General features: G+C 53.3%; 2 protein-coding genes across 8 annotated transcripts in view; one reads left to right on the top strand and one right to left on the bottom strand.

Moving 5' to 3' along the window:
* Positions 1–22,783, top strand: part of FAM98C (family with sequence similarity 98 member C) — a 29,726-nt gene that overhangs the window by 4,811 nt on the left and 2,132 nt on the right. Inside the window, exons 8-9 of one of the 6 annotated variants that reach the window (XR_004180289.1) lie at positions 10,639–11,901; positions 17,007–17,079. Coding sequence is in view for 5 of the 6 variants with exons in the window: in XM_021931063.2 (XP_021786755.1) it covers positions 10,639–10,761; positions 17,007–17,096 (213 nt within the window). In the remaining variant the exon portion in view is untranslated. Of the gene's footprint in view, positions 1–1,737; positions 2,078–10,638; positions 11,902–17,006; positions 17,216–22,783 lie in introns of those variants that run through there. The other 5 variants (XM_021931064.2, XM_021931063.2, XM_021931066.2 and 2 more) reach the window with 5 other exon arrangements.
* On the bottom strand, positions 2,050–20,999 carry RASGRP4 (RAS guanyl releasing protein 4). Of its 2 annotated transcripts, XR_002518972.2 has the most exons (18): positions 20,841–20,999; positions 15,801–15,985; positions 14,920–15,025; positions 14,733–14,795; positions 13,959–14,090; positions 13,688–13,841; positions 12,201–12,374; positions 10,868–10,984; positions 8,460–8,735; positions 6,570–6,650; positions 6,371–6,475; positions 6,109–6,227; positions 5,850–5,994; positions 4,668–4,704; positions 4,433–4,567; positions 4,204–4,316; positions 2,967–3,108; positions 2,050–2,365 (listed from the first exon to the last, which is right to left on the bottom strand). XR_002518972.2 is itself a non-coding variant. In XM_009194383.4 (17 exons), the coding sequence occupies exons 1-17, from the start codon at positions 20,861–20,863 to the stop codon at positions 3,052–3,054; spliced, it is 2,022 nt and encodes a 673-aa protein (XP_009192647.1). In that variant the 5' UTR covers positions 20,864–20,999; the 3' UTR covers positions 2,670–3,051. The 2 variants fall into 2 exon arrangements, 1 of the variants encoding a protein (XP_009192647.1); XM_009194383.4 differs by lacking the exon at positions 2,050–2,365 and having other exon boundaries at positions 2,670–3,108.

Genomic DNA, 22,783 nt, shown 5'->3' with positions numbered 1-22,783 from the left:
GGTTCACGCCATTCTCCTGCCTCAGCCTCCCCAGTAGCTGGGACTATAGGTGCCCATCACCATGCCCAGCTAATTTTTTGTACTTTTAGTAGAGACGGGGTTTCACCATGTTAGCCAGGATGGTCTCGATCTCCTGATCTCGGATCTCGCCCATCTCAGCTCTCCCAAAGTGCTGGGATTACAGGCATGAGCCACTGTGCCCAGCCAATATTTGTAGTTTTAGTAGTGATGGGGTTTCACTGTATTGGTCAGGCTGGTCTTGAACTCCTGACCCCAGGATCTACCTGCCTTAGCCTCCCAGTGCTGGGGTTACAGGCTGGGAGCCACCGCGACCCTTTTAACCTTTTTTTTTTTTAAAACAGAAATAATTTGTTTTAGTGATGAGGTATCTAATGCATACCTCCCTGTAAGTAGTCTTATGTAAAATGAGTATTAGGGAATAAAGTCTGAAGACAGTAGTCTGTTTTTTTTTTTTGAGACGGGAGTCTGGCGCCAGGTTCCAGGCTGGAGTGGTGGAGCGCCATCTCGCTCACTGCAAGCTCCGGCCCCAGGTTCAGGCCATTCTCCTGCCTCAGCCTCCCGAGTAGCTGGGCTGGGACTACAGGCTACCGCCACCACGCCCGCTAGTTTTTGTATTTTTAGGTGAGACGGGTTTCACCATGTTATTGTGATGGTCTCTCGGATCTCCTGACTGATCCGGCTCACTGCCTCCTCCCAAAGTGCTGGGATTACAGGCTTGAGCCACCGCTACCGCCTAGCACAGCAACTATTAAGGCAAAATTTAAGTTAAGAAAAAAAATAAGCCCAAGGTGGGTGGATCACTTGAGCCCAGGAGCAGAGGTTGCAGTGAGCCATGTTCTTGCTACTGCACTCCAGCCTGGGTGACAAAGCCTAGGCAACTGTCTCAAAAAAAAAAAAAAAAAAAAAAAAAAAAAGAAAGAAAAGAAAAGAAGAGCCGGCTGTGGTGGGTCAAGCCTGTAATCCCAGCACTTTGGGAGGCTGAGACGGGATGGATCACAAGGTCAGAGATCGAGATCATCCTGGCTAACACGGTGAAACCCCGCTCTACTAAAAATACAAAAACTAGCCACAGGTGGCTGGCTTCTGTGGTCCCAGCTACTCCAGAGGCTGAGGCAGGAGAATGGCGTGAACCCGGGAGCAAGGAGCTAGAGTGAGCTGGAGATCCGGGCCACTGCACTCCAGCCTGGGGCGACAGCCAGACTCCAGCCCCAAAAAAAAAAAAAAAAAAAAAAAAAAGAAAGAAAAGAAGGCTGGGCTCAGTGACTCACGCCTGTAATCCCAGCACTTTGGGAGCTGAGGCGGTGGATCATAAGGTCAGATCAAGACCATCCTGGCTAAAACAGTGAAACCCTGTCTCTACTAAAAATACAAAAAATTAGCCAGGCATGGTGACACACGCCTATAGTCCCAGCTACTCGGGAGGCTGAGGCAGGAGAATCGCTTGAACCCGGGAGGCAGAGGTTGCAGTGAGCTGAGATCGTACCACTGCACTCTAGCCTGGGCGACAGAGCAAGACTCTATCTCAAAAAAAAGAAAAGAAAAAAGAAAACTCATGCTTGTATCTTCCACCAGTTTAGTCCCCTCTCCCCCAGCCACTGTACTCAAATAGTCAACATCTGCTGTTTCTTCTTCAGCCTTGTGTTGTTCCCTTTGCTCTCTAGCCCCCTTGTCCGAGATACTTTTTTTCCCTGCAACTCAAATCTCATAAACTCTCAGGTGCTTATGGGCAACGTTCCAGACCGGGGGGGCCGCCCAAATGAGCTGGAGCCTCCCATGCCCACCTGGAGGAGCCGAAGAGAGGATGGAGGCCCCCAGTGTTGGGGCCGCAAGAAGAAGAAAAAGAAGAAGTAAAGAGGGACTGGTGGTCGGGGACGGGGGGACCTCCGTGAGATGCCAATGCCATCAGTAATCTCTGGGGAGTCCGTTTAAGGCTTTCCTTGGTCCTTGGCACCCAAGCCCCCCCATCTCCTATTCCTGAGGCCCCAAATGCCGTACTCCCATTCACTAGTCAATACCAACAACCATGTTCTCCGGAGAATAAATTTAATTTATGACAGCTGTAGGGCCTCTCTCTGTGGGGGCCCAGGCAGGGGTGCTGGCGTTTGTGAAAGGGTTGGGGGGGTCTCTGCTCCCTGGGTCTGAATGGGCCCCTGCTGCTCTGACCCTCAAAGTTATTTGCCCTACAGCACATCTTTCCTGTGCCGTGGGCATGGGTAAGGAGACATTTCAGGCATCAGACAAGCATCTGTCAGGCGCCTACCACCTGCCAGCCCTGTTCTAGGCACTGAGGATGCAGCAGTGAAAGACACTGATAGAAATCCCTGCTCTCCTGGAGTTGATGTTCCTGTTGAGGAAAGACAGACGTTCAACGAGATAAAGAGGGAAAAAGTATAGGCTGCCAGAGGGGGAACGTTCTATGCAGAAAAATAAAGCAGGGGCTGGGCGCGGTGGCTCACACCTGTAATCCCAGCACTTTGGGAGGCTGAGGCTGGTGGATCATGAGGTCAGGAGTTCAAGGCCATCTTGGCCAACACGGGGAAACCCCGTCTCTACTAAAAGTACAAAAATTAGCCAGGCATGGTGGCGCGTGCCTGTAATCCAAGCTACTTGGGAAGCTGAGGCAGAAGAATCGCTTGATCCCTGGAGGCGGAGGTTGCAGTGAGCTGAGATTGCACCATTGCACTCCAGCCTGGGTGACAGAGTGAGACTCTCTCAAAAAAAAAAGAAAAAAGAAAAAAGAAATGGAGATTTAGGGAGTTGGTGAAATGAAGCCTGAGTCTAGATATATCCAACACAGAGCTGCATAGATACTAAGTGCAGGGAAAGGGAGCAGGATTAGCATCCACCACCACACAAGACAGGAAAGTCACTTCTGGGGAAAAAGATGATGGACGTGCCACCAAAGGCAGCGTGGATGGGAAGGCGGATGCCTTTGGGGGTCCTACCTCTGGGAGCCCTGCCAGAGTCTGACGACAGGAGTCAGGACTGACTGGGGTAAGGGAGTGAGGGAGAGAGGAGACCAAGAGATGTCTAGGAATCCGGCTTGGAGGATGCAGTTGATGGTGGGCCCATTACCGGGCAGGGGACCTGGAAGGAGGAAGGGAGGAAGACAGATGATGTGGAGAGCATCTGATGTCTAGGAGACACTTCACTGCCAGGAGCACTGCCCCGCCCAGACTGAATGAATGTTGCCTGCGAAATCCTTTTTGTAACCCAATCTGAGAGTCTCTGCCCTCGAATAGTGGCGTTTACTCCATTAACACTTACAGTAGCTCCTGATATATTTGGCCTTATTCTTGCTATCTTATTGACTAGAATCCTTTTTTCTGTTCTAGTGGTTATCATCCCCACCCTACCCCTAATATGTTGTAACTTCTATTTTTCTTTCTTTCTTTCTTTTTTTTTTTTTTTTTGAGACAAGGTCTTGCTGTCGCCTAGGCTGGAGTGCAGTGGCACAATCTCAGCTCACTACAGCCTCTGCCTCCCAGGCTCAAGTGATTCTCTGCCTCAGCCTCCTGAGTAGCTGGGACTACGGGCAGCTGCCCCTGCCATCACATTTGGCTAATTTTTATATTTTTAGTAGAGACAAGGTTTCATCATGTTAGGCAGGCTGGTCTCGAACTTCTGACCTCAAGTGATCCTCCCACCTCGGCCTCCCAAAGTCCTGGGATTACAGGCGTGAGCCACCACACCTGGCCTATTTTTCTATCAGCATTAAAAAGTAACCAGCGGCCGGGCGCAGTGGCTCAAGCCTGTAATCCCAGCACTTTGGGAGGCCGAGACGGGCGGATCACGAGGTCAGGAGATCGAGACCATCCTGGCTAACATGGTGAAACCCCGTCTCTACTGAAAAATACAAAAAACTAGCCGGGCGAGGTGGCGGGCGCCTGTAGTCCCAGCTACTCGGGAGGCTGAGGCAGGAGAATGGCGTAAACCCAGGAGGCGGAGCTTGTAGTGAGCCGAGATCGCGCCACTGCACTCCAGCCTGGGCGACAGAGCAAGACTCTGTCTCAAAAAAAAAAAAAAAAAAAAAGTCACCAGCATCCATACCCTCCCACCCCAGCAGTCAAGGACTTTGCATATTTTTACTTTCCTATGGGTCTCCAAATCTGTCCAGTCTCCCCCAGGCCAATGGCCTGTGTTCCCTGTATCCACTTGGGGGTAGGGGCGGTTTCTCCTCACCGTATCTGTTTCCCAGGAAGGGTGTGGGGATTCAGTCTGGGTCCAGGCATGGCGAAGCTGGCACCCAGTCTCAGGTTCCAGGGATAGCGTGTAGGAGAGATTTTCCTCGGAGCCTGTTTGTGGGTGGATGGAAGGGATGTGGGTCTGATGGGAAGGGCCTCGTGACCTTGGACTCAACCCCCTTCCCCCAAGCCCCTTCTTCCCAGCACCGCTGTGCTCTAGGTCTTACCACAGCTGGCATGGGGAGCTGGTGTGCATGGAACAGGAGCTCCGGGGGGCCCTGCATCGCCCTTGCCCCCCGGCCTCTTCTTACATTCCACTTTCACTTGGTCTCTGCAGTGTCTGTGGCAACACAGCCCACACTCTGGGGGAAGGCAGCAGTTAATGGCCAGGGGTCCGATCTGTGTCCATTCTTCCAGCCTGTGGGCCAAGGCTTCCCCCCCACTCGCTGACACCCCACTCACCCCGACAGCGGTAGCCTTGCTTGGTGACACCCCAGAGCTGGGAAGAGAAAGGAGAAAAGGTTACCCATCCTAGGAGAGGGAGGGCTGTGGATTGGCAGGGCAGCTGGTGAGTGGAAGTGTGAAAGCTACCCAGGTCTTGGAATTCTCAAGGCTAGAGATTTAATTGGAATTAAAGGAATGTGGGTGGGGTACAGTGGCTCATGCCAGTAATCCCAGCACTCTGAGACGCCAAGGTGGGAGGTTGGGAGGCCAAGGTGGGAGGATCGCTTGAGCTCAGGAGTTCAAGACCAGCCTGGGCAATATATGGAGACTCTTTCTACAAAAAAAAGTATTTGGTTTTTTTTTGAGACGGAGGCTCGCTCTGTCGCCCAGGCTGGAGTGCAGTGGCGCAATCTCGGCTCACTACAAGCTCCGCCTCCCAGGTTCACGCCATTCTTCTGCCTCAGCCTCCCAAGTAGCTGGGACTACAGGTGTCCGCCACCACGCCCAGCTAATTTTTTTGTATTTTTAGTAGAGACGGAGTTTCACCATGTTAGCCAGGATGGTCTCAATCTCCTGACCTCGTGATCTGCGCACCTCGGCCTCCCAAAGTGCTGGGATTAGAGGTGTGAGCCACCGCGCCCGGCCTGTTTTTCGGTTTTTCTTGAGACGGAGTTTTGCTCTTGTTGCCCAAGCTAGAGTGCAATGATGCGATCTCAGCTCACCATAACCACCGCCTCCTGGGTTCAAGCGATTCTCGTGCCTCAGCCTCCTGAGTAGCTGGGATCACAGGTGTGCACCACCACGTGCAGCTAATTTGTGTATTTTTAGTAGAGCCAGGGTCTCTCTCACTATGTTGCCTAGGCTGGTCTTGAACTCTTGAGCTCAAGCAATCTGCCCACTTCAGTCTCCCAAAGTGCTGGGATCACGGGCGTGAGCCGCCGCTCCTGGCCTCCTCTCCAGAGTTCTAGATATTACCCATGGTTCAGCGACTATCTGGGGTGGAGATTATCTGGGATTTGGGGATTATCTGGCATTTGGAGATTATCCAGGATATAGGGAATGTTTGGTGTTTAGGGTTTATATGAAACAGGATGATTTGAGGCTGTAGGATTTCTGGAATTTGGGGGTTATCTGGGGTTTGGGGACTGCCGGCTTCAGGACAGATGGAACCTAAGGGCGGTGATGGGGTGGAGTGCTCACAAAGCCACTGCAGCTGTCGCAGAAGGTAGGCTTTCGGAAGGTGACCTCATGGAAGGTGTGCAGGAAGGCCAGGCCCAGCTTGGAGCAGATGGCGCTGGCCCGGAGCAGGTACCCTGTCAGCTCCTCTCTGCTGAAGGAGCCTCTCCTGGGGGCAGAAACTGAGCCTCAGCATGGCCTGCCCCAACCTCCCCCAGACCCAGGAGTCCAGGCAACCCCCGTGTCCTCATCTTCAGGGGATCCAGGAGTCAGAACCACTTACCCCTGGCGTGGGGGTGGGTGGAGCCCATGGCAGGCGAAGGGAAAATTGCCTGAGAGTCGCTCGAAGTCCTCCTGAGAGATGGTTCCTCGGCCTTCAGGGTCATAATTCTTGAACACGGACTTCAGAGGAGTGTGGGGAAGCAGATAAGGCCCAGTTGTCGAAATACGATCCCCACGGCAATAAGTCCCCGCCTCCAGGCTCAGGGTTCTCCCGATGTCTTCCCTCCTGGCTCCTGGTGGCCAGGCCACCCTCCCTTCCTTACCTCCACCAGCTGCTCCACGTGCCGACCCAGCGTGACCCTGTCTGGCTTGGGGGTCACATTAGGGGCCCACTCCACCACCAGAGGTGCGTTGAAGGGGGAGGGTGGCTGGGGTGGGGACAGAGGAGCAGTTAGTCACTGCATAGGCTTAGGGGGGTTCGAGGTAATTGGGGGGCGTCCGAGGCCAGGGGTCAGGTCTCACCAGACTCTTGGGACAGCGTGGCTCTCGGGCATAAGAAAGCTCATAGATCTCGTCTTCCGTGTAGAAGAGGTCCAGGGAGAGCTGGAGCGGACAGGGGTGTTACAGATCCTCCTGTCTACAGCCCTGCCCCAGACCCCCACACCCACTTGCAGGCTCTTCCTAAAGCCCCTCCTGGGTTCAAATCCTGGCATTACTGCTGTGGGACAGTGGGCAAGTGACCTCACCTCTCCGGGCCTCAGTTTCCCAATCCACAGACTGGGCACAGTAAGGGTCCCGACCTCACAGGTTGTAAGGTGGAATGAGGTGCCTGGCACATAGTCAATGATCAATAACTGTTAGTAGCCTTTTGCTTAGATCCTTGGATTCAAAGCTTGAGATTTTGGGCTATCAGCATGAGAAGCTCAGAACCTTGGAGTTTAAGAATGTGAACCCCAGGCCGGGCGCGGTGGCTCAAGCCTGTAATCCCAGCACTTTGGGAGGCCGAGACGGGCGGATCACGAGGTCAGGAGATCGAGACCATCCTGGCTAACACGGTGAAACCCCGTCTCTACTAAGAAATACAAAAAACGGCCGGGCGCGGTGGCTCACGCCTGTAATCCCAGCACTTTGGGAGGCCGAGGCGGGCGGATCACAAGGTCAGGAGATCGAGACCACAGTGAAACCCCGTCTCTACTAAAAATACAAAAAAGAGATTAGCCGGGCGCGGTGGTGAGCACCTGTAGTCCCAGCTACTCAGGAGGCTGAGGCAGGAGAATGGCGTGAACCCGGGAGGCGGAGCTTGCAGTGAGCCGAGATCGTGCCACTGCACTCCAGCCTGGGCGACAGAGCGAGACTCCGTCTCAAAAAAAAAAAAAAAAAAAGAATGTGAACCCCAAAGCAATTCCAGAGCTCAGATCAACGGATACTTGAGTCGCTGGGGGAAGTGGAGAAAAGACATGTTACTTATACAGAATATAGAGCTCGCTCTGCTCCATATACTGTTGTTTTTTGAGACAGAGTCTCGCTCTGTCTCCCAGGCTGGAGTGTAGCAGTGCGATCTTGGCTCACTGCAACCTCTACCTCCCAGGTTCAAGCGATTCTCGTGCGTCAGCCTCCCAAGTAGCTGGGACTACAGGCGTGCACCACCGTGCCCGGCTAATTGTTTTTGTATTTTTAGTAGAGATGGGGTTTCACCATGTTGCCTAGGCTGGTCTCAAACTCTTCAGGCAATCTGCCTACCTCAGCCTCCCAAAGTGCTAGGATTACAGGCATGAGCCACTGTGCCCAGCTAGACACTGTCTTAAGGATAAGGACATTCTTTGAATGATGTCATTGGCTTTCTCTCCTCAGCCACCCTTGAGGTGGGTCCCTTTATTTTATTTTTTTATTTTTATTTATTTATTTATTTTGAGACAGAGTTTCGCTCTTCTTGCCCAGTCTGGAGTGCAATGGCACGATCTCAGCTCACTGCAACCTCTACCTCCCGGGTTCAAGCGATTCTCCTGCCTCAGCCTCCCTAGTAGCTGGGATTACAGGCATGTGCTACCACTCCTGGCTAATTTTGTATTTTTAGTAGAGACGGGGTTTCTGCATGTTGATCAGGCTGGTCTTAAACTCCTGACCTCAGGTGATCCGCCCGCCTCAGCCTTCCAAAGTGCTGGGATAACAGGCGTGAGCCAGTGGACCTGGCTGGGTCCTTTTATTATTCCCATTTTGCAGATAAGGAAACTGAGGCTGAAGGGTTCAGTGACTTGCCCAAGATCACGCAGCTAGAAAAAAACCTAGAAGCTCTGGCTTCAAACTCCATGCAGTCCAGCACTTTTCTACCCTGGTCCTAGAGACACTCACACACCCAGGACCCTACATCTCAGTACCCTCGGAAGCCCAGCCTGGGCGGGGCCAGGGGCTCACTGTGAGCAGGTGCAGCAGATCCTCGTTGGCGCTGCAGGGCGGATGCTGCCCTTGGAGGGCCACCAGCTCCTGCAGCCGCAGGTAGAGGTTGTTCAACTTGGGTAGGTGCAGGCGGCCGTCAGGCAACCTGTCGGGCTGTGCTTCATGCAGGGACACCAGATCCTTGAGGTGCACGCCCAGTACAGGCAGCCGGAAGCCCGTGCAGCCAGCCCAGGTGCGGCGGTAGCGGGCGTAGTTGTTGTGGGAGGCAAGGATCTCAGTGAGCTCCAGCAGGGCCTGGGGAGGAGGCACATGGGATGGGGGCGTTATCAGGGCAGTCCTGCCTCCTGAGCAGTCTCCTATGTGGGCTTTAGGCCTTCAGGGATCCAGTGGCATTTTGGACACCTCTGGAGCCCTTCCGTATCCCATGCTGGTGTCAGCATCTCCCCGAAACTGCTCTTCCTCTTCGGTCCCCACCTCAGAGAAGTTCCACAATCCCCCATTCTTTGGCTAAAATGATTTCTTTTCTCTTTCTTTCTTTTCTTTTCTTTTTTTTTTTTTGAGATGGAGTTTTGCTGTCTTGCCCAGGCTGGAGTGCAGTGGCGTGATCTCAGCTCACTGCAACCTCCACATCCTGGGTTCAAGCGATTCTCCTGCCTCAGCCTCCCAAGTAGCTGGGATTACATGCATGAGCCACCAAACCCAGCTAATTTTGTATTTTTAGTAGAGATAGGGTTTTACCATGTTAGTCCAGGCTGGTCTTGAACTCCTGACCTCAGGTGATCGGCCTGCCTTGGCCTACCAAAGTGTTCGGATTACAGGCGTGAGCCACCATGCCTGGCCTTTATTATTATTATTATTATTATTATTATTATTATTATTTAAGCTAGGGTCCCACTTTGTCACCCGGCTGGAGTGCAGTGTCATGATCACAGCTCACTGCAGCCTTAAACTCCGGGGCTTGATGGCTGGGTGCGGTGGCTCAAGCCTGTAATCCCAGCAGTTTGAGGGGCTGAGGCAGGTGGATCATTTGAGGTCAGGAGTTCAAAACCAGCCTGGGCAACATGGTAAAACCCTGTCTCTACTAAAAATACAAAAATTAACTGGGTCTGGTGGTACAGGCCTGTAATCCCAGCTACCCGGGAGGTTGAGGCAGGCAAATCTCTTGAACCTGCCTCGAGGAGTTTGAAACCAGCCTGGCCAACATGGTAAAACCCTGTCTCTACTAAAAATACAAAATTAGGGCATGGTGGTGCACCCCTGAAATCCCAGCTACTCAGGAGGCTGGGGCAGGAGAATTACTTGAATCCGGGAGGCAGAAGTTGCAGTGAGCCAAGATTGCGCCACTGCACTCCAGCCTGGGCAACAAGAGTGAGACTCTGTCTCAAAAAAAAAAAAAAAAAAAAATTTCTAGAGATGGGGTCTCACTATGTTGCCCAGGCTGGTCTCAAACACCTGGGCTCAGGTGATCCTTCCATCTTGGCCTCCCAAAATGCTGGGATTACAGGTGTGAGCCGCTGTACCCAGCCTATAATTATTTCTTAAAAACCCAGATCTGGCCAGGTGCGGTGGCTCACCCCTGTAATCCCAGCACTCTGGGAGGCCGAGGCGGGCTGATCATGAGGTCAGGAGATCGAGACCATCCTGGCTAACACGGTGAACCCCGTCTCTACTAAAAATACAAAAAATTGGCCGGGCGTGGTGGCTCACGCCTGTAATCCCAGCACTTTGGGAGGCCAAGGCGGGTGGATCACAAGGTCAGGAGATTGAGACTATCCTGGCTAACACGGTGACACCCTGTCTCTACTAAAAATAAAAAAAAATTAGCCGGGCGTGGTGGCGGCCGCCTGTAGTCCCAGCTACTCGGGAGGCTGAGGCAGGAAAATGGCATGAACCCAGGAGGTGGAGCTTCTGGGGAGCCGAGGCACGCCATTGCCCTCCAGCCTGGGCGACAGAGCGAGACTCCACCTCAAAAAACAAACAAACAAACAAACAAAAAACCCCCAAAAAACCCAGATCTTATCAAGGGTGTGTCATCACTCTCAAAACTTCCCTCGCTTAGCCCATCTTGCAAGGCGCTATAGGATCTTCCCAGGGCATCTTCAGCCTAATTTCCTGCCACTTTCTGACCTCAGCCAGTCCTCCCCATAGGGACTGCAAAGTTCTCTGCTAGCCTTTCTCCCATCTGTCTCCCTCACAGTCCACCTCTGGAACAGACACACTGAGAACAGAGAGGGGTCCGCACCATGAGTGGATGGATGACAGGAAGGAGGAATGCTGGCAGAGCCTGGGGATCTGGGATTTGGAGGAGCAAGGACTTCAGGTGGTTCCAGGGCCCCTGGGCAGGAATGGACAGGGCTTGGGGAATTAGGTGTGGGGGCTCAAGACAGCTGACCACTTGGAGCTCTGGGGAGGGTAGTGGGATTCACCTTGGTGCTGTCAGGGCTCAGGTGGGCATGGGAGTCCTTGAGTCTGGAGATGGCACTGTGACACAGGCCCCCCGTGACCGCCATCAGCGTGTTGAAATTCTGCAGCTGGCGAAGCCTCTAGGAAGAGAAGCATGCGCACAGGGTCGTCACGGGAGGGAGTTCAGATGACAGCATCCCAGTTGAGGTGGGGTCCCAGGCATGTGTGGGTATGGACCGATGTGGGGATCAGACAGGTGAGAGAAGGTGGGTGTGTGCGGCAGGAGTGGGACATGCCATGTGTGGGCCTCACGGGGTGTCGGATAGTTATCTGAGCCTGGAGGGTCAAGTAGGTGATTGATACCAGGTTAGAAAATCTGGGGAGACAGGAAGTATGGGAAGTTGGGCGGATTTGGGGAGTAGACAGGTGAGTGTGTCTGACACGGCGGCAGGTGGGGAGGCTTCAGACATGTCAGGTTGTCAGCCATCTGGGGGTCTGACTGCTCTGCCTCACACAGGTGCGGGGAGGCAAGAAGGCACAGGCTCTGGGCAGGAGCTGGGAGCCAGGCAGAGGTTAACGAGGCCAGAGAGATATGGAGGAGTTAGACAGATGCTGGACAGGTGTGGGGCCACCAGGGCAGCTGGGGAATTCCCTCGCCCTCCCTTTGACAAATTTGGGCAGAGGTTGCTGTGGAGAGAGTGGGGCCAGGGAGGAATGGAAAACACTCAGACCAAGGAGACCCCAGGCGGACTTGGAGACCCCCAGGTCTAAGGGCCCCTGCAGGAGGAAGCAAGCCAGGGAAGACGCCAGAGGAAGGGCGTGGTCTGCGTGGAAATACGCAAGGGGCGCGGCCACAGCGGGCCAGAGGGCTTCCCTTTTCCCCAGAAGGATGAGAAGGTGTCCGGAAAGGAGGGGGAAGGGAGGGGAAGAGAAGGGCTTAGCACAACAGGGCGGGGCGGGGAGAGCCCGGACGCAATGGGGAGCGATGAGCAGTCCCGAAGCGACCGCTGGGGCCCGGGGACTGGGAATCGAAGCCTCGGTAAAGGATGGCACAAAGGTGGGGCATGGAAGAGACACTCTCATTGACCTGGGGATAGAATATTCGGGCCTAGGGCTTGGAAGCCTCTCACGTCTACGGCCAAGGAGTGGGGCCACGGTGGGTGGGACGCGGTGACATCAAGGCCAAAGAAGAAGTTATGGTCCTGGGTTGGAACGCCCAGACTGTGGCCTCTGGGGCGGGGCCGGGAGATGCGTGACGTCACCGCCGGGATGACCCTGTGAGGTCGGGGGTCTGGAAGGTGGAGGGCCAGGTAGCTGCGTGCAGTGGCCTTCGCAGCCCCAAGGGGCGGGCCTCACCTGTGCCACGTGAATGAACTTGTCCAGCACCTGTGCGCGCTGCAGAGGCCCGGGACGGCTCAGCACCATCACCTGCACCCAGCGGGACACGCTGTTGCTGAGACCTACAGAGCCCTCCAGGGCGGGGCAGCCTCGTACTGAGCCCTGCAAAACGTAGCTCCGCAGGTCCTGGGGCTGGGAGCGAGGTGGGTGTCAAGGTGGGCAGTGGCGCTCAGGGCCTGCCCTTCCATGGCGTCCAAATAGTAGTCACGATCTCTGATGTCCTAGCCTGGTCTAGCCTGAATGACCTTTGTCATCTGTCCCCCCACCCTCAGGCTGCTACATGTCCTTGACCTCACCATGCTCCTCTCCCATCTGAGGAGGCATGTTTAAATATAGCCAGGCACTATATTTGACAAATGATCGTATTAAGTAATTTAATCCTCATAACTCTGTGAAGTATCATTCCATTTTCGAGATGAGACAGTTGAGGCACAGAGAGGATAGGTAATTTGCCTAGGGTCACACAGGTATGAGTCAGGGTGGGAGTCTCTATGCCCTTAACTCTACACCTGACTGGTATACAGTCAGCAAAGGCAAGGACGGGGAAGATGACTTGAAATCAACCTCTATCTGTTCTGCCCAATGAGTGTTCATTTCATACCCGCATCCACTACACTATCTTTGCACACACACACACACACACACATATCACACTCACACACACCACACTCACACACACAATTGGGACAGTTTCACATGAAGGAACCAGATCCCCACCTTCCCTTAAAATGATGATGTCCAGATGGCAAAAGCGAACACATATGTATGTTGAAGCACATGAAACTGATCCTTGGGTAGGTAATATATGGCAATTTCAAATGGTTCAAGCAGATAGCATTTACCCTGGACCAGTCACTGTTCCAGCAAGGCAGGAACTGTTCATATCCCCTTTTTACAGATGAGGAAACTGAGGCACCATGAATTTAAATGCTTGTTGAATAAATGATAAAATATTTTGAGCACTTACTAAGTGCCCGTCACTGCAATAAGCATTTTATTTATTTATTTATTTATTTATTTATTATTATTGTCTTTTGAGACAGAGTCTCGCTCTGTCGCCCAGGCTGGAGTGCAGTGGTGTGATCTCGGCTCACTGCAACCTCTGCCTCCTGAGGCTCAAGTGATTCTCCTGCCTCAGCCTCCCAAGTAGCTGGGATTACAGACGTGCGCCACCACATCCAGATTATTTTTGTATTTTTAGTAGAGATGGGGTTTCACCATGTTGGCCAGGCTGGTCTCAAACTCCTGACCTCAGGTGATCGCCCCCCTCGGCCTCCTTAACTCATTTTCCTGGGCCTTCTAGCACACAGGTTTCAGTTTAAGACTTTGGAGATCTCTGCTGAATGACCATGCAGGTGTCCTCTCAGTCCTGCCTTCCCCCAGCCAATCCCTCCCCTACCCCAATCTCTCCCCTGCCTGGGACAGGGACGGGAGGGGGTCCTCACCGTGATAGCCTGGAAGGAGCGGAACTCCAGGTAGGTGAGGTGCTGAGCCAGCTCCCCCGTCTCCAGGTGGTCGAAAAGCAGGGACACTTTGCGCTTTTTGCCCAGGCCTGGGCTGCTCATGGGGGGCGGGGGGCCAGGGCCACCAGGGCTCAGGCTGGGGGCCAAGAGGGGCAGGGGATTGGAGTGGTTCACAGTTGAGGGCTTGGGAATGCAGAGGGAGATGGCAGAATGGGGATGGGGCAGGGGAGCGGGGAGCACAGGGCTGACTCACAGGTTAGAGGAGTCTCTCAGGTTTCTCTGGGCCGAGTTGCCCTCCTGGGCCACGGTGGCCCAGAAACGACCTATGACTTCTTCCAGCTGGGGGTCCTGGTGCATCACCTCAGGGTGTTGGGTCAGCCAGTACCTGGGAGTGGTTTGGAGATGGTGAGATGAGACTGGGGGTGGCGAAGGTCTCTACAAGGGGTATTTTGGGCTGAGAAATTTCTAGGTGCTGAGGTAGGGGTCTCTAAATGTGTGTGGGGGTCCCTGGAGGGTCGGGGTTTGGAGGGGCACCAGGCTCGGGGAATCTCTGGAGTAGGATGGGCATCTCTTAACACAGACTGGGGGATCTGTGGGAAACAGACTGGGGAGTCACTTGGAAGTGGGATTATTGGGAAGCAGGATTGTGGAGGGTCCTAGGAACTAGACTGAGGGCTTCTGGGCGTGAGATTTTTGGAGGGACAGAATGAGGGGGTCTTATGGGCTAGGCTGGGGTCTGTGGGAGGTGGAGATTTTGGGGATCAGGGCCAGAGGTCTCTGGGCACCAGCTAAGAGGGTCTATGGGATCTGGTTGGTGAGGGGGGTCTCTAGGAAGTGGGGGTTCTAAGGAACGGAACTGAGAGGGTGTTAGGAACCAAGCTACGGGTGTCTCAGAAGTGGGATTTTGGCCTGTGGGGCTGGTTGGGTCTGTGGGAACTGGGCTGGAGAGTCTCTGAGGAATGTTTTTTGGGGGGCAGCAGGATGGAAGTCGTGGGTCCTGAGAGTAGGGATCTTGGCCCAGCCCTACCTGACCAGGTGACAGATCTGCAGCCGTCTCAGCTCCTGGGTGTCCCCTGTGGCCTTCTGGTACTTGAGTTCTGGTCAAGGCTCTGTTATCCAGGATCCATGACCTGTCTGCTCCCCATTCCAATTGCCCAGGTTCTCACGACTCTGCCCTCCGCCCTCCACCCATAGCTCACGGTCCTGGAGGATATAAGGTCAGCAGGCGGGCAGCCAGGTCGGCAGAGGGCAGCACCCAGCTGTGCATGGCCAGCACCATGTTGAGCATGTGGTCCCCGTGGCACAGGCTGCCAGCTGAATCTGGGGTGGAAGGAGGGGGACTCTGACAGAATGGCCCTCAGGCAATGCACAGCGCAGCCTCCAGATCCTGCGGGACCGCCTGGTTCAAAGACCAGCTCTAACGGTGATCCCCGGCATGACCTTGGACAGGCAACCTAACCTCCTGTGCCTCCGTTTCCTTATCTGTATTGTGCACGGGGCAGCATCACCCCTGGCAAGTCTTGTTGAAGATTGAAATAGCACCAGACTGGCCGGGCACAGTGGCTCGCGTCTGTAATCCCAGCACTTTGGGAGGCCGAATCGGGTGGATCACATGAGGCCAGGAGTTCGAGACCAGCCTGGCCAACATGGTGAAACCTCATGTCTACTAAAAACACAAAAATTAGCTGGGCCTGGTGGCACCTGCCTGTAATCCTAGCTACTCGGGAGGCTGAGGCAGGAGAATCTCTTGAACCCGGGAGGTGGGGGTTGTAGTGAGCCAAGATCAGGCCACTGCACTCCAGCCTGGGTGACAGAGCGAGACTCTGTCTCAAAAGAAAAAGAAAATAAAAGAAAAAAAAATTATATAAATATATATATAATATACATTAAATATCTATCTAGCTATATATAGATATGTATGTATTTCCATTTCAGGAAAGAAGAAATGTAGGTGTTTCTCTTATCTCTAATGTAGTGATTGAGTTTCATTCCACCCAGCCCTGCTCTCATTTTACCTCCAAAAACTGAGGCAGAGAGAAGTGGGTGCTGAGCCTGAGGTTAGGGCCGGGGAGGCTGCTGGGGAGAGGACACTCACCGAAGGACTGGATGCATTTCTCCAGCAGCTCATCTTCGCTGCAGCCGCCCTCGCTCAGCAGGCCCAGGTTCATGGAAGCCATGACCTTGCTGATTTCCCGGGGGCTGGGGCATGTCTTGTGGCGGCGCGTTTGGCGGGGCCGGCCCCGCCCTCCTGTCTTTCCGGTGCATTCCTGGTGGGACTTTCTGTGGGCACAGCCCCCAAGGAGTCATGGGAGCCCCTTCCTTCGGACAGACCCTAGAATTCCTCTTGACCCTAATGCCCCAAGGCACCACGGGAGAGGCTTCCTAAAGGCAAAGCCCCTGGGTTACCCCTGACCTACCAGGGACTCATGGGAGAATCCCCAGGAATATTCCAGATCCCTGGGGGAATCATGGGAGCCCTCTCCCACAAGCAAACTCCCAGGGATATTCCTGCTCCCTTCAGGGAATCAGAGAGGAAGATCCTCAATACCAGGGGTCCTCAGCCCCCAGGACACGGACGGGTACCAGTCCGTGGCCTGTTAGGAACCAGTGGGCGAGCGAGCACCCCTGCCTGAGCTCTGCTCTGATCTGTCAGATCTGCTGGGGCATTGGACTCTCTTAGGAGCATGAACCCTTTTGTGAACTTCGCATGCAAGGGATCTAGGTTGCATGCTCCTTATGATAATCTAATGCCTGATGATCTGTCACTGTCTCCCATCACTCCCAGATGGGAGCATCCAGTTGCAGGAAAACAAGCTCAGGGCTCCCACTGATTCTACATTATGGTGAGCTGCGTAACTATTTCATTATATATTACAGTGTAATAATAGTACAAATAAATCACACGATACATGTAATTAACTTGAATCATCCCCAAACCATCCCCACCCCCTTCCACAAAACCAATCCCTGGTGCCAAAAAGGCTAGGGACTGCTGCTCAGGACTACTCTGAATCTCCCAGGGAATCACTGCAGAAAACTCCCAGAACCACTCAGGACCCCTCAGGGAATCATAAGAACTCCCTCCCCAGGCATTGCCCCCAACTTCCTCTTGACCGCTTCCAAGACATCCTGGAAGAGACTTCCTGTTGGCAGATCCCGGAATTACTTCTGGCCTCCCAGGGACTCATGGGAGGAGACCCCTGGGATCTCTTCCGTCCTCCCTAGGCAGAGGCATGGGAGGACGTGCCTTCAGGAAGTGCCGCCTCAGGTCTCTAATACACACCCCTCCTTCCTCCCGCAGCCCTCAAGAGAGCAAGGCTCCTGGACCAGTGCGATGGCTCACGCCTGTAATCCCAGCACTTTGGGAGGCCAAGGTGGGTGGATCACTTGAGGCCAGGAGTTCGGGGCCACCCCGGCCAACACGGTGGAAACCCCTGTCTCTACTAAAAATGCAAAAATTGGTCAGGCATGATGGCGGGCACCTGTGATCCCAGCTACTCAGGAGGCTGAGGCAGGAGGATCACTTGAACCCAGGAGGTGGAGGCTGCAGTGAGCTGGAACTGCATCACTGTGCTCCAGCCTGGGTGACAGAGTGATTTCTGTTTCAAAAATAATAATAAAAAAATAAAAAAGAGAGGCCTGGCACACACCTGTAGTCCCAGCACTTTGGGAGGCTGAGGTAGACGGATCACTTGAGGTCAGGAGTTCGAGAGCAGCCTGGCCAACATGGTGAAACCCCGTCTCTACTAAAAATACAAAAATTAGCCGGGCATGGTGATGGGCACCTGTAATCCCAGCTACTTGTGAGGCTGAGGCAGGAGAATCGCTTGAATTTGGGAGGTGGAGGTTGCAGTGAGCCGAGATTGTGCCACTGCACACCAGCCTGGGTGACAAGAGTGAAACTCTGTCTCAATAAATAAATAAATAAATAAAAAGAGAGCAAGGCTCCTGCAAGGAAACCCCCAGGATTTCATCTCTGCCCTTCTCCCACCCCTTCACCCCACTAAGGTAACAGACCCCTCTCTCAAGTTAGCCTTCCGGCAGGACCTACAGTTTAGCCTTCAGTCTGGGTCCTTAGATTTGGGACTGGAGAGGAAATACCAGTGCTAAATGGTCTTCTCTGGGGCTCCTCAGAGTTAGGTGAGAGGTTCCTGGGGCTGAGGCAGCTTCAAGGAAGGTGGGAAAATAATCCTCTCATCACGAGGTCATGAGTTCGAGACCAGCTTGACCAACATGGTGAAACCCCGTCTCTACTAAAAATACAAAAATTAGCTGGGCATGGTGGTGCACACCTGTAATCCCAGCTACTCAGGAGGCTGAGGCAGAAGAATCACTTGAACCCAGGAGGCAGAGGTTGCAGTGAGCCGAGATTGCGCCACTGCACTCCAGCCTGGGCAACAGAGCGAGTCTTCGTCTCAAAAGTAATAATAATAATAACAATAATAATAATAACAATAATAATTCGTTCTCTGCCTGTTGCCTCCCAGAGGCTGCTGTTCCTGATGGGGAAAGAGGGTAATGGAGAGACAGGGATGGTGGGAGGAGGGAGGGAGCTGAATCCATGTTTCAAACGAAAGTAGAATCCAGAAATTTCTGCCAGCTGTTGTGACTTCGTGTTAGTTACTTAATTTCTCTGGGGCTCAGTTTCCTCAAAGGAAAAATGAGGATAGTCCTTGGACCTTCCCCAAGGATTTCTTTTTTTTTTCTTTTTTTGGAGACAGGGTCTCGCTCTGTCGCCCAGGCTGGAGTGCAGTGGTGCAATCTCAGCTCACTGCAACCTCCACCTTCCAAGTTCAAGCAATTCTCCTGCCTCAGCCTCCCAATTAGTTGGGCTACAGGCACGTGCCACCAAGCCCAGCTAATTTTTGTATTTTTAGTAGAAATGGAGTTTCACCGTGTTGACCAGGCTGGTTTCGAACTCCTGGGCCCAATGATCCTCCCACCTTTGCCTCTTAAAGTGCTGGGATTATAGGTGTGAGCCATCACGCCAGGCCCCTACCTCTACCCTTTTTTAGACAGGATCTTGCTCTGTCTGTCAGGCTGGAGTGCAATGGTGCAATCAAAGCTCACTGTAACCTTGAACTCCTGGACTCGAGTGATCCTCCTGCCTTAGTCTCCCAGCTAGCTGGGACTACAGGTGTGCACAACCGTACCCAGCTAATTTTGTGTGTGTGTGTGTCGATGGGGGTCTCACTATATTGCCCAGGCTGGTCTAGAACTCCTGGCCTCAAGTTCTCCTTGCCTTATCTTCCCAAAGTTCTGGGATTAGAGGCATGAGCCACTGTTACTAGAAGGGACATTTTAAAGTATTAAATATATCCTAGGCCAAGGAGGGAGCATTCTAACTAAATCAGCGTTTCCCTAAGTGTGGGCACCCAGCTAGTACAAAAGCATCACCTGGGAACTGGATATAAATACAGATTCTCAGGTCCCAACCCACACCTACAAAATCAAACATTTTAAGGCCGGGGGCAGTGGCTCATGCCTCTCTAATCCCAGCACTTTGGGAGGCCGAGGTGTGCGGATCATGAGGTCAAGAGATCGAGACCATCTTGCCCAACATGGTGAAACCCCATCTCTACTACAAATACAAAAAAGTAGCCGGGCGTGGTGGCACGCACCTGTAGTCCCAGCTATTTGGGAGGCTGAAGCAGGAGGATCGCTTGAACCCAGGAGGCAGAGGTTGCAGTGAGCCGAGATTGTGCCCCCGCACTCCAGCCTGGAGACAGAGCGAGACTCCGTCTCAAAAAAAAAAAAAAGAGCCGGGCGCGGTGGCTCAAGCCTGTAATCCCAGCACTTTGGGAGGCCGAGACGGGTGGATCACGAGGTCCGGAGATCGAGACCATCCTGGCTAACACGGTGAAACCCCGTCTCTACTAAAAATACAAAAAACTAGCCGGACGAGGTGGCGGGCGCCTGTAGTCCCAGCTACTCGGAGGCTGAGGCAGGAGAATGGCGTGAACCCGGGAGGCGGAGCTTGCAGTGAGCTGAGATCCGGCCACTGCACTCCAGCCAGGGGGACACAGCGAGACTCCGTCTCAAAAAAAAAAAAGAATCATCATAGCCTCCACCTCGGAGAGGCCTGTAAGTACTCAATGAGACACTCTAGACCAGTGGTTCTCAAACTGGAGCGTGCCTCAGAACTGTCTGGAGGGCTTTTAACTCACTGCAAGCTCCGCCTCCCGGGTTCACGCCATTCTCCTGCCTCAGCCTCCCGAGTAGCTGGGACCACAGGCGCCCGCCACCGCGCCCGGCTAGTTTTTTGTGTTTTTTTAGTAGAGACGGGGTTTCACCGTGTTAGCCAGGCTGGTCTCGATCGCCTGACCTCGTGATCCGCCCGTCTCGGCCTCCCAAAGTGCTGGGATTACAGGCTTGAGCCACCGCGCCCGGCGAGGCTATGATGATTCTATTGACAGAAGAAAAACCCAAGACACAGAGCAGTTAAGTGACTTACCTAAGGTCACACAGTTAGGAAATTAGGCAGCCAGGAGTCTACCACTAAATTGCTGGGTGGGGAGGAAAGCCCTTTGCCCATCAGAGTGATTCTGGGGATGGCAGGAGGAGCTACCCAGGCTAGGGAGACACCCACCCTATCTGCCTCTGTGGGGACAGAAGGGCCAGCTTGCCCAGGAGATAGAAGCCCATTCTAGAACCAGCCACACAGCCAGCCACTAGGCCCTGTCCTGCAGCCCCCTGTAGGGCTCTGGAACAGCCAGAAGTGGTTTAAGAGGCAGGGGAGCCACTTTGCCCTGTGTCACACTCCCAGGCCTCTCCTGGGCCAGGGCCCTGCAGGAGATTGGAGTTTCCAGTCCAAGGGGATGGGGAACCAGGAAGCCCCCAGGGAGGGCAGAGACACTCAGCCCAGGCCAGGGATGGAGGTGTGGTGACAAGAAGTGGGAAAGGGGCAAAGAGCAGCTCAAACTCCAGGGACAACACGGTACAGATGCCACATCCAAGCCACTGCCGCCCTAGCTGGCTCCAGACTCCCTGAACCCTGAAGCATCCACCTGGCCCCCCTGCACCCGGTCCCGAAGAAGCCAGGCATCCTGCCACCCTGGCGAGTGATCTCCCCAGCCCTCCCATGCAGAGGGAGGCCTCAGGGTGCTGCCGGGCTCCCTGGGGAGGGTCCTCTCACCTCTTGCTGTCTTTTCTGTTCATGCTTCCTGTTGCGGGGGGGAGGAGGGCGGGGGTCTTGCAAGAGTATGGCTCGGCTCCTCCCCTTCCCCAGGACTCCAGCTTCTCAGCCCCTAGGGAGCTGGGGCCTCCTCGGTGCTTGGGAAGGAAAGAGGAACTGCCCCTCCCCACCCACCCTCAGGCCAGGGGGAAGGAAGAGGCTGGGGAGAGACCAAAGGCCCCCCTCCCCCACACGGGGATCCCTTCTGCTGAGGTTTCCGGCACTGCTGGCTCTCCCACCCTCAAGAGCCCCGGCGGGCTCTCTATCTCCCTCATCTTTCGGTCTCAAGACCCGTCACTGTCATACTTCAATAAAAGCAGGGGTTTTTCTTTTCAAAGCATGACTGATATTTATGTAAAAACGCACACACACTCAAAAAGATAAGTCTGTCTTTCTAGAAGGACATACTGATATATATAATTCACGAAGGTTTGAATGGAAACTCACAAGACATAGTATTTTATATATTTCTTCATAGGCTTCTCTTATTCCTAGTTTAAGTGATACCATTTGTACCCTGGAAAACATTTTCACTTTCTGACTTTATTGTAACAAACCTCCACATAGCACCTACTGTGTACCACACACTGCTCTAAGGACTTTAAAAATACTAACTCATTTAATCCTCACACAATCCACTGTTACCTTAAAAGAACATTACATACTGGGCCATGCACGGGGGCTCACGCCTGTCATCCAGCACTTTGGGAGGCCAAGGCAGGCGGATCGCTTGAGTCCAGGAGTTTGAGACCAGCCTGAACAACACGACAACACCCCGTCTCTAAAAAAATGTAAAAAGTTAGGCTGGCATGGTGGCTCACTCCTGTAATCCCAGCACTTTAGAAGGCTGAGGCGGTGGATCACCTGAGGTCGGGAGTTTGAGACCAACATAGAGAAACCCCGTCTCTACTAAAAATACAAAATTAGCCCAGCGTGGTGGCACATGCCTGTAATCCCAGCTACTTGGGAGGCTGAGGCAGGAGAATTGCTTGAACCCAGGAGGCGGAGGTTGAGGTGAGTCGAGATCGCACCATTACACTCCAGCCTGGGCAACGGGAGCAAAACTCTGTCTCAAACAAAAAAGAAAAAAAAAAGCTAGCTGAGCATAGTGGTGCATACCTGTAGTCCCAGGTACTCAGGAGGCTGAGGCAAGAGGATTGCTTGAGCCCAAGGAGGTGGAGGCTGCAGTGAGCCATGATGGTGCCACTGCACGTCAGTCCTATCTCAAAAAACAAAAAACAGAACAAAACAAAAAAAACCCACACACACATCAAAAACCATCAAAGATGGAGGTAAAGCCTTTGGGAAGCCCCTCCCCATCCCCTGTCTTTCTTAAGCAGGGTGTGACCAATATGACATGTTGTCGAGTTTCGTCCAAACTGCTGTCTGTGCGTTTAAGCACATGGTATAAACATGTGCTCCTAGAAACAGACTTTTCTTTTGAGTGTGCATTTTTTTCTTTTTACCTAAATGTGTCATGCTCGACCTTTTTTTTTTTTTAAATCGAAGTACAAAAAAGATCACCAATCATTAAGTATTTAGGTTGATGAAATGTCACCAACTGAGCAAACCTGTGTGACATTCATACAAATCAAGACACAGAACACTGTCACCCTCCACAAGCCCCGTCTTTCTTCCCAGCACGAATTCCCACCGATCCCCACTCGCCCGAAGTCTAGTGCAGTACTTTTGTCTTATTTTGAGCTGGATAAAAATGGACTCCTGTATTGAATCTGGGTTCTTTCTCTCCACGTCTTGTTTTTGCAGTTCTTTCGTGTTATCATATTTGGTTATAATTTATTCCTTTTTTTGGCCGGGCACGGTGGCTCACGCCTGTAATCCCAGCACTTTGGGAGGCTGAGTTGGGCAGATCACTTGAGGTCAGGAGTTTGAGACCAGCCTGG

The sequence above is a fragment of the Papio anubis genome, chromosome 20 (genome assembly GCF_008728515.1).
Source record: "Papio anubis isolate 15944 chromosome 20, Panubis1.0, whole genome shotgun sequence".
NCBI lineage: Eukaryota > Metazoa > Chordata > Mammalia > Primates > Cercopithecidae > Papio > Papio anubis.
Note: the sequence above shows the minus strand (reverse complement) of the source record. Positions and strands in the feature narration are given on the sequence as shown.

Excerpts from the sequence above, each read along its gene's own strand:
- RASGRP4 (XM_009194383.4), bottom strand. The coding sequence starts at position 20,863 with ATGAACAGAAAAGACAGCAAGAG. Across the intron at positions 5,995-6,108 it reads CACCCACCCCCACGCCAGGG|GAGAGGCTCCTTCAGCAGAG; the intron begins GTAAGTGGTTCT and ends TTCTGCCCCCAG. Across the intron at positions 4,568-4,667 it reads GCAAGGCTACCGCTGTCGGG|AGTGTGGGCTGTGTTGCCAC; the intron begins GTGAGTGGGGTG and ends GCCTTCCCCCAG.